We start from the raw sequence: 13,130 nt of genomic DNA, 5'->3' as shown, positions 1-13,130 counted from the left end.
GGGGAACTGGCAACCAGGTTACAAGAGATTTCAACTTCTTATTTAAAAGCACCGGTTGTGCTGTTCTAAGCTTTTTCTTGTGTGAAGCATAGGCAATGAATCGCCCCCTAATGAAGGCTCTGCTGGCCTCCCATTACGTGGTGCAGGAACCCGCAGTACCCTCGTTGATACTAAAATATTCAGACCATTCAGCAAATATCTGAGATTTAAACATCTCATCATTAAAAGAGAAACCTTAAAAGGCCAAAGACCTGAAGGCCTTGGCAAGTCTGAGAACTGTAACTCCAAGTACACTGGGGCGTGGTCTGAGATTACCAATGTGTCAATCCTGCAAACCTTTATTTGCTGCAGTAAAGAAGCAGAAACCAAGAAGTAATCTAATTGAAAAGAGTTATAATGTACTGGTGAAATAAAGCTGTAACTACATAGAATCATAGAATAGCAGAGTTGGAAGGTGCCTCTAAAGCATCCACCCTTTTCTATCTGCAAACCTTTTGCAGATAGAATCATAGAATAGCAGAGTTGGAAGGGGCCTCTAAGGCCATCGAGTCCAACCCCCTGCTCAATGCAGGAATCCACCCTAAAGCATCCCTGACAGATGGTTGTCCAGCTGCCTCTTGGAGGCCTCTAGTGTGGGAGAGCCCACAACCTCCCTAGGTAACTGATTCCATTGTCATACTGTTCTAACAGTCAGGAAGTTTTTCCTGATGTCCAGCTGGAATCTGACTTCCTAAAACTTCAGCCCGTAATTCCGTATCCTGCACTCTGGGAGGATCGAGAAGATATCGTGACCCTCCTCTGTATGATAACCTTTTAAGTATTTGAAGAGTGCTCTCATGTCTCCCCTCAATCTTCTCTTCTCCAAGCTAAACATGCCCAGTTGTTTCAGTTTAAACATGCTCACTAAGCATTTGCTGCAAAAGGCTTTGTAGCCTAACCATGGCTCAGCGTGTCGTCTGAACAGGGCCAATGCCTCTTTCCATATTCCTGTTGCATTTTGAATATGCAGTAAAGCAAGGGTGGACAACTTGTGGCCCTCTCGGTGTTTTGGCCTACAACTCCCACCAACCCTTGCCAGCATAGCCAGTGGTGAGGGATGGTGGGAATTGCAGGCTAAAACATCTGGAGGGCCTCAAACTGCCCACCTGTGCAAGGTACTCTGTAGTCTTGGCAGTGACGCCTGTTGATGTTCCCCTTGCAGCCTCTCAGCCAAAGGAAAGACCTCGATCTGCGATACTTGCCCCAGACGAGAACACCGTGACCTCCCTGTTCAATAACAGGAGATCCCAGCAGCTGCAAAACCCAGCCCTTTCGAAAAGTGTCTCGATCCAGAACATTGCCGGGTAAGATTAGTTCTTTCTGGGGTGGGTATTATGGTGACCATGTGGAAAAGAAGACAGGGCTCCTGTATCTTTAACAGTTGTATAGAAAAGGGAATTTCAGCAGGTGTCATTTGTATGCATGCAGCACTGAGTGAAATTCCCTCTTCATCACAACAGTTAAAGCTGCAGGAGCCCTTCCCTCTGACCAGATACAAAAGAGGACAGGGCACTTGCAGCTTTAACTGTTGTGATGAAAAGGGAATTTCACCAGGGGCTGGCTGAAAGAGGTTCAACACCCCTGGAGTGGCCAACGCAGGTCTAGACGAACCTGTGGTCTTACCTGATGTATGCAAGACCACATTGCACGCTGTGTGCATTTTATCAGCTTCGTAGGGCAGTGTGGTTTAAAGACCACAACCTCGTCTGAATGTGCCCAGGGCTGGCGCTACCATTAGGCCAACTAGGCAGCCGCCTTGGGCGCAGACCTCAGAGGGGCGCAGTACTGACCTTTAAGGGTCACAGTTTTATATAAATTAGCAGTTTTAAGGGGGAAAAAAACGTAAGTTCAAGATTGTGCTTATTTTTTCTACAAAACATCTGTTCTTAAAAATGGAAGTTGGCAATTTTGGGTGTGTGTGTGTGCAAGTAGCTTGCCTTGCCTAGGGCGCAAAATAGTCTGGCCCTGGCCCTGAATGTGCTTGTTATCTCCTGTTCACAAAAAGGTATCAAGGAAAGCTTAGTGAATTTGACTGGAATTTCCAACAGTGATCAAAGTGAGTTTGCGGGGGAGAAGAGACAGGATTCTGCTTCTCTCCCCTGCAAAAAGCACCCCCTCCGTGCACGGCTTTTTAGCTCTTTAACGGAGATCTGGGTTCCCAGAGCCAGTTCTTTGCAAACGCTTGATCCCAGCCTGAAATCCTGAATAGCTTGCTCTTTTCTGTTTCCTTAACCCCCCCCCCTCCCCAAACATGCCATCAGAGTCGGGAATGACGAAAACATGCTACACAACTGGAAGATCCTCTCTCACTCGACAGACTCCTTGAATAAAATCTGCCGAGTGAATGAATCCATGGAGTCCTTAACAGACGAAGGTGAGTGGCGGCTGATCAAACCGGCTGAAGCCGTGATGAAGCTGCAGGATGGTGAGGCGGCTGACTCTTTCCCGCTCTATCCTATTCGCTTGTTTCTCAAACTTGAACTCGGATCCAGACCCTCGCTTCCCAGTCGAAGCACGGTGGTTTGATTTTCTGTTCGTTCCGTGAATACGCAGTTTCAGACGTGGGGGTCAAATTTATTCAGCGGAGGCTGTTGAGTCCAGTGTCAGTGGGATGCTGAATCCGCTCTGGGTTTCAGTCAGAACTCTAAAGATCAAATTCACAGTCCCACTGATGTTGGAGTCACCAGCCTCCACTGCATTTATTTTCATTGGCCTCGTTTATTTATCTATTACATTTATATCCTGCCTTTTTTCTTCCAAAGAACCCAAGGCAACGGACTTAATCCTCCTCTCTATTTTATCCTCACAACAACAACCCTGTGAGGTAGGTTGGGCTGAGAGTCTGCAACTGGCCCAAAGTCACCCTAAGTGAGCTTCCATGGCCGTGTGGGGACTAGAACCCGGATCCCCTGGATCCCAGTCTAGAACTGTAGCCGCTACACCACACTGCCCCTGGATATAAACCCAACCCCAATGAGATTCCATCTCCACTGATCTGAGTCTAGGACACACAAAACCGTGTCAGTTCAAGCAGCAGGAACTAGGGGTCACCTTGGTGGCAGAGAAATTTCCTCCACTTCAGGAACTTTCTCAAATGGTATTCATGGGACAAGTGAACGGGTTTCTCTTTGCAATTTGCCGCTGCCTTGCATAATCCTCAGCTCCAGGCCTATCTATTAATTGCCTCCATTGCTTGAATATGCAGGCTTCACAAAGCTCTCTTCAAGCATTCTCTTAATTTGCCAGAGTAAACAAAGGCAGATAAATCGCATGTTAATTACAATGCAATTACACGAAATTACATAAATGGCTTACTCTTGGGATTTACGAAGTAATTGAGGACTTACTCAGCATTAACTACCAAGTAGAAAAGAGGGCTGGGTTTTTGTGTGTTTTTTTGACATTGGAGTTGAGCCCAATTCTCATAGATCAACCAAAGATGATTCCTGTTCTCGCTGGCTATGTGATCCAGCCAACATGTTGACATCATGGTACCCTGTAGCCAATCAGATCCGACTCTGACGACATCATGAACTCAAATCACTGCAAATGGGTGTGATATATCTTGGGAAATGTTTTCTCAGTTGTTTCTGGTAAAATGTACTCCCCCTTTTCTGTTCAGCTCCATTCCACTAGCAACTTTTCTGGTCAAATTCACATAATTGTAGTTCCATCATCATCGTCATCATTATCATCATCATCATCTATTTCTTATTCGCCTCTTCCTCTGGATTGAGGCAGGGAACAACATCAAAAATAAAAATACTATAAACTATATAAAACTGATTAAAAACATATAAAGCTAATACATAAGAACTTTTAGGCTAATGCGGAAAGCCTGCTAGAGAAATACAAAAAGAGCTGAAATCACTAATGGCTAATACAAGGCATAAAATGGATGTTGGTCCCAGTTTGTAAGCCCAGAGGGCATTGAGCTGGCTGGGGCATGCTGGGAATTGTAGTCAAGCAATCTGGAAGGCACCAGGTGGGAGGAGGATGTTCTAGGCCCTGCGGGAATTGATGGAGCTTCTAGGTAAAAGATTCGAGGCTGCTGCTGATTGCATTGAGTTTCCCAAGTTCAACTGAACCCTTATATCCCCACGCAGGGCTTGATGCCTGCGAAAGCTCCACCCCTCCAGCCAATGCTGCACAGAATGGTCAAGGGGCCGTGCTCCGTCCCCATGGAATGGGGTGCGCCTTCCCTTCTCCAATGAAAGGTGGACCCAAAACCACCTTGGCCAATGGATGAAGCTGATTGGGACTCCCCGCTGCTGCTCTAAGGTTCGGAATCTGCGAACCCAGATTCTGAGATGTCTTCTAGGAGTTGCAATGGGTTCTAGGGCCGTGAAACCTCCTAGGCAGCCGGTCCTGACTTCGGGCCATCATCGTAGGGAATCGCCATCACTCCACCCCAAAACTGGATCGCACTGCCAGCCACCGGGCGCATCAGTCCGCAGAACAGGGAACCTGGTTGGGGGAAGAATCCCTGACCACCTCTTTTCTTCCCCGCTCTGGTTCCTAGGTGCAGACATGAACGAAGGCCAGCTCATGGGAGATTTCGAAATGGACTCAAAGCAGCTGGAAGCCCAGTCCTGGAGTCAAGTGGTGGACAGCAAGTTTCTCCGGCAGCAAAAGAAGGATGTTGTGAAGCGGCAAGATGTCATATATGGTGAGCATCATGCTAGGCAACGAAAATTGGTCCATCTGAGTTCTGCAACCTTGTATACATTGGGAAAAGAGTGTGAGGTTTCTCTTATCTTTGCATCTTTTTTTCTTCTGCTGCTAATCACAGGGAGGGACAAGGAGGTACAGAGGCTAACTCAAGCCTCGTCTTTACTACTAGAAATCTTGTTTAGCAGCTCCTCTGCTTTCGTATTTCGGCAGGCATTTCACTGAATTTCTCTCCTTCTCTCTCTCTTTAAAACAGATCTTTTTAGCGCTCTGCTATTTCTTTTTGCTATGGTGCTTTTTACACTCTGCTGTTTTCTGACGTTGCTTGATGTGTGTGTTCCTATTTTGTTTGGTTGTTTGTTGTTTTATATTGCCTGTGGACAGCCTCGAACCTTTCTTGATGAGGCAGGACATCCTAAATTTGGTAAATACGCCTCCGAGCAGGACTCAAGCCTTCGCCAACCATGGAAAAGGTCTCAGATTTGTAACCCAAAGCCGAAGCGCGCTTGCAAAGCTGTATGCTCTGACCAGCTTAGGGCAGGATGGACCCCCGGGTTCACCTTATTTATTTATTTATTTATTTATTTATTTATTTATTTATTTATTACATTTCTATACCGCCCAATAGCCGGAGCTCTCTGGGCAGTTCACAAGAATTAAAACCATTCAAAGTATAAAACAACAGTATAAAACCATACTATAAAATACAATATAAAAGCTCAACCAGATCAAAACAGCAGCAATGCAAAATTACAAATTTAAAACCATGTTATTTAAAATTTATAGATTGTTAAAATGTTGGGAGAATAAAAAGGTCTTCACCTGGCGTCTAAAAGCATATAATGTAGGTGCCAAGCGAACCTCCTTAGGGAGCTCATTCCACAGCCGGGGTGCCACAGCAGAGAAGGCCCTCCTCCTGGTAGCCACCTGCCTCACTTCCTTTGGCAGGGGCTCACGGAGAAGGACCCCTGAAGATGACCTTAGGGTCCGGGCAGGTACATATGGGAGGAGGCGTTCCTTCCGATAACTTGGCCCCAAGCCGTTTAGGGCTTTAAATGTTAATACCAGCACTTTGAATTGGGCCCGGACCTGGACTGGCAGCCAATGAAGCTGGAAAAGGACTGGCGTAATGTGGTCTCGTCGGCCAGAACCTCTTAGTAACCATGCTGCCCTGTTTTGTACCAGTTGAAGTTTCTGGACCGTTTTCAAAGGCAGCCCCACGTATAACGCATTGCAGTAATCCAAACGAGAGGTTATCAGAGCATGGATAACTGTAGCTAAGCTATCTCTGTCCAGATAAGGGCGCAGCTGGAGAGACCCCTTGCATTCTTGTCTCTCTGCTCCTCTTTTGCAGAACTGATGCAAACGGAGATGCATCACATCCGGACCTTGAAGATCATGAGTGACGTCTACAGCAGGGGGATGGTGCAGGAGTTGCAGTACGAGCAGCAGATGGTGGAAAAGGTCTTCCCTTGCCTGGACGACTTGTTAAACATCCACAGCCAGTTCTTCCAGCGGATTCTGGAGAGGAAAAAGGAGTCGCTGGCGGACAGAAGCGAGAAGAACTTCGTCATCAAGAGGATAGGGGACATCCTCGTGAACCAAGTAAGCACAGCCGAGGGCACAAAGCGTAGATTTCAGGACACCTCATCTAGGCTGTAGATGCTGAAAATGAAATCAAATCAAAACTTTCCTTCTGCATGTGGAAAGGCAGAATTCTGCAGCCTCGGTCATGCAAGTGAAGTATTCAGTTTGCCCAGTCCATTCTGCGTTCATGAGTGGGGGCAAAAAAACCTACACAAAACTCTAAAACTACTCCCCCCCCCACACACACACATATCACTGCAAATCCTGCTCAGTAATCTCTTTCTCTCTCCCTGGTCTTCCCCCCTGATGGAGCCCAGTTAGCTCACTCCTCTTCAGTTCAAACCTTTTGCAGATAGAATCATAGAATAGCAGAGTTGGAAGGTGCCTACAAGGCCATCGAGTCCAACCCCCTGCTCAATGCAGGAATCCACCCTAAAGCATCCCCGACAGATGCTTTAGGGTGTATGTGTATTAAAAAATATACAGCTGAAGCGAAATATCCCCCCTACCCCAAATTAATCCCCATTTGGAGGAGGTCAGTTTTAGGGAACATTTTAGCCATTCTTTTCAGGATCAGGCAGATTTCTAGTAATTTTCAGAGGGGGGGGGCAGGATTTATGGGGCAAAAGCATCCGAAGGGGCAGCAATGGGCCAACAAAGGCCGTTTCTGCACCAGCCCGAAAATCCGAGTTGATCACGGAGGAGTCCCTGTGCGTCCAAATGATGCACAGGGACTCCCGGGGGCAGGCGGGGATGAGCATGGGTTTTCCAAGGGATAAAGAAACCTTAGGAAAACCTAATTCCTCCTGCAGTCTCGGGATCATCCCAAGACCGAGGGAGGTGTGTGGCCGCCTGTCCCGGCTTCTTCCCTCCTCCCCGTAAGTAGTGGGGGTCATCAAAGGGACGGAGCTGGGACAGGAGCATTCCAGGGACATCGGGGGTGGGGTGGGGAGCAGGGTCGGGTTTTTTTGGGGGGGGTTACCTTATTTTTTGCTGGAGAACGAGTGTGCTCCAGCTCCTTTTCCTTTTAAAAAAAAAAAAAAAACGCAGCTGCAATGCACGCAACATCCCTCGTCCCTTCCAGAATGTCGCGCGGCTGTGTAGACAACAGGGCAGCGATCCCGGAAGTCGGTAACTCCAGGATCGCCCCCTCTCTGTCCCTCTACACCCGTAGGTATAGAAAGGGCCAAAGGTGGGGCTAGCAGGGACACAACACCACCCCTCCTCTCTCATCTCACACTATTGCCCCGCTCGTGCTCTTCGCTCCTCTGATGCCATGTTTCTCGCCTGCCCAAGGGCCTCTACTTCCCTTGCTCGGCTTCGTCCATTCTCTTCTGCTGCCCCTTACGCCTGGAACGCTCTTCCAGAACATTTGAGAACTACAAGTTCAACCGCAGCTTTTAAAGCTCAGCTAAAAACTTTTCTTTTTCCTAAAGCTTTTAAAACTTGATGTTGTGCAGACTTCTACTGTTACTTTCTACTGTTAGTTTTACCCTACCCTGTGCCTGCTTACCCTACCCTGTACCTGTTTGCATTCTCTTCCCCTCCTTATTGTTTTACTATGATTTTATTAGAATGTAAGCCTATGCGGCAGGGTCTTGCTATTTACTGTTTTACTCTGTACAGCACCATGTACACTGATGGTGCTATATAAATAAATAATAATAATAATAATAATAATAATTTCCAGTGCGCAGGGGGCGTGATGTCATCTGCCACCCTGTCTCAGGCTTCCCCCTTCCCTCTGAGCTCCACTGCAACACTAGACGGGGGAAAGGGGGTATTGAATTTTCCTAGCAGTGCGATGTTTTCCCCCTGTTGTCGCGCAAAGCATTTCTGGATGGCTTGATCTTTCCAAAAGACCTGCCGCTGGAGGAGGTGAAAGCTGGTTGGTCCACATTTTTGGACTCCCGTGGGGGCAGCAGGGGTGGGGGGAGATGAGCGTGGGATGGGACTGTCACGTTGACACTTCCATTTTTGCCAGTACACCACCGGGCAGCGGCTTTCTTTTCGTTTGTTTTCCAAATCTGGTTTCGCTGCTGCCCAGGTGGCAAAAGCACTCCTCCCTCCCAACAGTGCCCCCCTCCCTGGAACAATGCTCTGTAGGGGGGCAGCATTGGGTGGGGTGGAGAACGGCAAGCATTGGCCTACCAGTCGGAGTTCTGTGTTGCTTTCCGCAGCAGCCAAACTAAACTTCAAAGAAGTCGGGCAGGAGCCACTTCTGCCCAGTTTCCCCGTGACCCCCCTCCAATTACTAGACTTTTCTTTCTTCCTGATCTCCCCACCCCCTCGTCTTCCCCGCTCTGAGACTGTTGGAGATCTCTAATTTATATTTTCTGTCTCCTAGTTTTCCGGGGAGAACGCCGAGCGAATGAAGAAAACCTACGGCAAGTTCTGCGGGCACCACAACGAGGCAGTCAATTACTTCAAAGACTTGCATTCCAAGGAGAAACGGTTCCAAGCGTTCATCAAGGTAAACCTACCTTTTATATACTGCTTTCATAGTGCAATATCCTGCTTGGTGTAGATTAGGCCTAATTTGCAAGAGATCAGCAAGGATTTGTTGCTCCCAACTGTTTAACAATAGCAGAAATGAAACGATTTCCCCACCTGCATTCTTAAATTAATACTGTTGAAGTAAAGCTTTGGGGCAACCTGGCATGGATTTTTATGTGAAATGACAGTGAGCCTTGTGGGTTCTGGTACTCAAAACAAAGTTCTGTGGCCCAGATTTCTTTAACACGAAGTGTATGTCTTTTGCACCTGGCTCCAGTTGGTGGATCTCGGGGTGCAATTAAAAAACTAAGCCTGCCCACCTCTGACGTGGTGATGGCCACCAATTTGGATGGCTTTAAAAGGGGGCTGGATAAATTCCTGGAGGAGAAGGCTATCCATGGCTACTAGTCCTGATGGCTGTGTGCTACCTCCAGTATTAGAGGCAGCAAGCCTGTATGTATACACCAGTCGCTGGGGAACATGGGTGGGAGGGTGCTGTTGCACCATGTCCTGCTTGTGCATTCCTGGTCGACAGCTGGTTGGGCGACTGTGTGGACAGAATGCTGGACTAGATAGACCTTTGGTCTGATCCGGCATAGCTCTTCTTATGTTCTTATGATCTTACTTGCCCCAGATAAGAGAGATCATTGGGAAAATGTGCCCTGCTGCGGGCACAGAATAAGTGAGGGGGGTCATTTGCAAGGTACAAGCGCTTCTCTGATGGTGATAGGTGGGGTAAGGGTTATCTGGGAGGGTACCTTGAATTGCTCACTCCTTACCAAGCAAGAATTGTTGTTTTCTTCCTCGTTCTCTAGAAAAAGATGAGCAGCTCCGTGGTGAGACGCCTGGGCATTCCCGAGTGCATTTTGCTAGTGACACAGAGAATCACCAAATATCCAGTACTGCTACAGAGAATACTGCAGTATACGAAAGGTTAGATCCTTCTGAGAATCTTGGTCTTGCACAACTCTTCTCTTTTTTTAGGCTGGAAAAGGTGATTTCTTCCATTTCTCTGGGTGTGGACTTAGGTGGGGGTAAGACGTCTGGGTCCTTAAAAAGTGCTTTAAAACGTTTTCCAGCGTGGCAGGCACATGGCAACGTGAACCTCAAAAAGAGCGGCCTTAGTTAAACCCAGTTCATCATGGCTTAGAAGGCATCTTTTGAAGGCATGTTTTGCAAGAAAGCACCACAAGCATTTTGGTGTTCCTTTGTATATTTGCTTGCCGAGGTCCTTCTTGGCTTGGACGAAAGCCCTTTCCATGGAAAGCTCCGTTTCATGGAAGTGGTTCTGAAACGGTGCTTCCAAATGTTAAATTTCTAAAACAACGCTCTCAGAATGGTTCCATTTGATTTAACTGCTCATACGTAGGTTTGTGCATGGTACATCCGAGGCAAGGGATTGTTTTCCTGTGTAGGCCCACTGAGACACACGAAAAGTCGATGTGGAGGCTGCAGCCAATGATGGGTGGAGCCAGAAACAAAGTGGGTGGGTGGAGTCTTCAGGATTGCTAGCCACCCCATCCTTTTTCTACCTCTCACACACAAGAGAGAGAGAGAGGGAGAGGAAAGAGCAATTCCCAAATGGATGGTTTAGAGAGCAAAAGTGGTCTCCCAACAGCTGGGCAACCAGATGATGCGGATGGCTGTGTGAAATTAAGCTCAATTCCCCACCCCTGTGATACATGTTCCTTTCATGCTGCTTCTGAAATTGATGTCTATTTGGGTAGAAATACTGGAATACAAAATACCCATGTGCCGTTGTCAGTTGCGAAGGGACACGCATGCGTTTTATGCTTTAAGAGCCTTGTGTGGCGCAGAGCGGTAAAGCAGCAGTTTCTGCAGCTGAAACTCTCCCCACGGCTTGAGTTCGATCCCAGCGGAAGCTGGTTTCAGGCAGCTGGATCGGGTCGACTCAGCCTTCCATCCTCCTGAGGTCGGTAAAATGAGTACCCAGTTAGCTGGGGGAAAGGTAATAATGGCCGGGGAAGGCAACGGCAAACCACCCCGCTATATAAGGCCTGCCAAGAAAACATCAGCGAAAGCTGGCGTCCCTCCAAGAGTCAGTAATGACTCAGTGCTTGCATGAGAGGTTCCTTTCCTTTCCTATTATATGGAAGCAGAGACCTGATTATTTCCCTGGTATCACAACCAGAGAAAGTACTGCAAGTTGACCGTCCTTGTTTTCAATGAGGAGAGGTCTAAAAGTTCTGGTTAAGGGTGTCTGTGTGTTGCAGTATGTTAAGCTGATGGCTCGGGGAGTGTCCAGGAAAGGGGATCAGATAAGAAGTTAGGAGTGGGATGTTCCAAACGCAAGAGCTGGGGAAAAGGAAAAAAAAAGAAAGGGCAGCAACTGACAGGCGCGTCTCTTGTGTTTTCAAGAAAACGACATCGAACATCAAGACCTGGTGCTGTCGCTAAACCTGGTGAAGGAAGTCATCACCGCCGTGAACAGCAAAGTCAGCAACTACGAGAAGAAGATGCGCCTCAACGAAATCTACACCCGGACGGACAGCAAGTCCATCATGAGGATGAAGAGTGGGCAGATGTTCGCCAGGGAGGACCTGAGGCGCAGGAAGTTTGTGCAGGATGGACCCGTCTCCCTGAGAAATGCAGCGAGTCGATTGAAAGGTAAGGGACAGTCCGGTTGGATAGAAATGAGCGTCTTTGGACACACCCCAGTGTGCTTGCCACATTGAGGCAGTCTCTCAAATTCCTAGCCCACTGAAGCACAACTGGACATTGTTGTTCTGGTATCCAAGGCAGTAAGCCTATATACACCGGGTGTTGGGGAACATGGGTGGGAGGCTGCTGTTGCACCTTTGTCCTGCTTGTGGGTCCCTGGTCGACAGCTGGTGGGCCACAGTGATATGAAACGGGTTCATCGAGTAGCCTTTACCCGGCTTCGATTCGAGCTGATGGACACAATGATGTTACAGGGTAGATTCCAAGGTATTCCATCGAAAGATAGACTATATATACGTGGCAGCCCTGAAATAGAAGATTTAGCCCACCATTTACTTGAATGTTGTTTATATTCAAAATGTAGAGAACATTATCTATCTATGTTTTTAATACGCATGAGAGGCTGGACAGCCAAGGATAAATTGTCCTTTCTCCTACGTGGTTCTAACTATTTTGTGACCCAGAGGGTTGCTCTCTTCGCTCTTAAAGCAGCCAGTATAAGGAAAAAAGAATGAGAAAAAATGGATTAATTAATAAATTTTTATCAAATGTTGTAATATACGTGGGGTCTTATTAACTGTTAGTCTTATAACTGTATATTGTTTTAAAATTTTAAATCATAAATTTTAAGTAATGTCCTTTTTTAAAGATATGTGATTTTTTGAAATGGTCAGAAGACTTATTCAATAAGGGTATTCATTCATTCATGTGTGAACAGAGTGCTGGACTAGATGGACCCTTGGTCTGATCCAGCAGGGATCTTCTGATGTTCTTACGTTTCTTAATTAAATCCATGTACCCTGCCCTTTGTTCTCCATGGGTCTCTAAATAATTTATTACAATAATTTAAGATCACAATTAATATAGAACAAAGTGCATAAAACAAAAACATAAAGCTCCCCCCGCCCCCAAATCAATACAATCTAGTCTGGCTCTACCATTAGACACAGTGAGGCATCTATCTGCCTTAGGCAGCTGATTTGAGATGCCTTAATAGGGCAGCAAAATGGGTAGTTATTTAATTTTTTATTATTGTATTTTTAATCCCCAGAAAGAGTGCCTATGGGATTTTCTGTCTCAGATGCCAACATACCTTGGTTATCCTTGGGTACTATACATCTTGACTTTGGGGTGTCATTTATTGTTTCACTGCTGATGTTAACAGCCAACAAATCTGGCAATATCAGCATAAGATAGCAGCAATAAGTTATCAATTAGCTGCCAAAGGCACACTGTTTTAACTTGCCGCCTAAACACCAAGAGAGATTAAGCAAGCCAGACTTCCCTAGGGAAGTTTGGGTACTCCTAGTAAAAAGGTAACATGATCTGAAGCTGATTGATGCAGCTTCTTCTGCATCAAAGGTCTTGATAAGATGTTCTTTCTCCTGCACAGCTGTATGACCCTCTTGATACGTGCTGTATTCAGCATACGTAGCTAAGATGTAGACAGTAAATTGCTCCTCCCAGGTACATGTGTGACGTGGCTCTTAAGAAACCTCCTATCCGAAGTACATCTGAATAGTGGAGGTGGATCCAGGGGGAGTGATTCAGCTGTAATAGAATTTAGCCTGGGGGCGATTCCTAAAGTTTTCAGGAATGTATGTGTGTGTCATCTTCAGCCTGGGGAGACAGCTGGAAATGTTGATTTCAAATGG

General features: G+C 46.8%; 1 protein-coding gene and 1 non-coding gene across 3 annotated transcripts in view; one reads left to right on the top strand and one right to left on the bottom strand.

The window, feature by feature from the left end:
• AKAP13 (A-kinase anchoring protein 13) overlaps nucleotides 1-13,130 on the top strand; it is a 298,396-nt gene that overhangs the window by 261,689 nt on the left and 23,577 nt on the right. For both annotated transcript variants that reach the window (XM_063142172.1, XM_063142171.1), the window contains 7 exons: nucleotides 1,202-1,343; nucleotides 2,301-2,413; nucleotides 4,562-4,708; nucleotides 6,065-6,315; nucleotides 8,645-8,770; nucleotides 9,609-9,726; nucleotides 11,173-11,421. In XM_063142172.1, the coding sequence (XP_062998242.1) occupies nucleotides 1,202-1,343; nucleotides 2,301-2,413; nucleotides 4,562-4,708; nucleotides 6,065-6,315; nucleotides 8,645-8,770; nucleotides 9,609-9,726; nucleotides 11,173-11,421 (1,146 nt within the window). The remainder of the gene's footprint in view (nucleotides 1-1,201; nucleotides 1,344-2,300; nucleotides 2,414-4,561; nucleotides 4,709-6,064; nucleotides 6,316-8,644; nucleotides 8,771-9,608; nucleotides 9,727-11,172; nucleotides 11,422-13,130) is intronic.
• LOC134409906 (U7 small nuclear RNA) lies at nucleotides 3,859-3,912 on the bottom strand. The gene has a single exon (XR_010026227.1). It is a non-coding gene; the product is annotated as a U7 small nuclear RNA (small nuclear RNA).

Source organism: Elgaria multicarinata, chromosome 16 (genome assembly GCF_023053635.1).
Source record: "Elgaria multicarinata webbii isolate HBS135686 ecotype San Diego chromosome 16, rElgMul1.1.pri, whole genome shotgun sequence".
NCBI lineage: Eukaryota > Metazoa > Chordata > Lepidosauria > Squamata > Anguidae > Elgaria > Elgaria multicarinata.
Note: the sequence above shows the minus strand (reverse complement) of the source record. Positions and strands in the feature narration are given on the sequence as shown.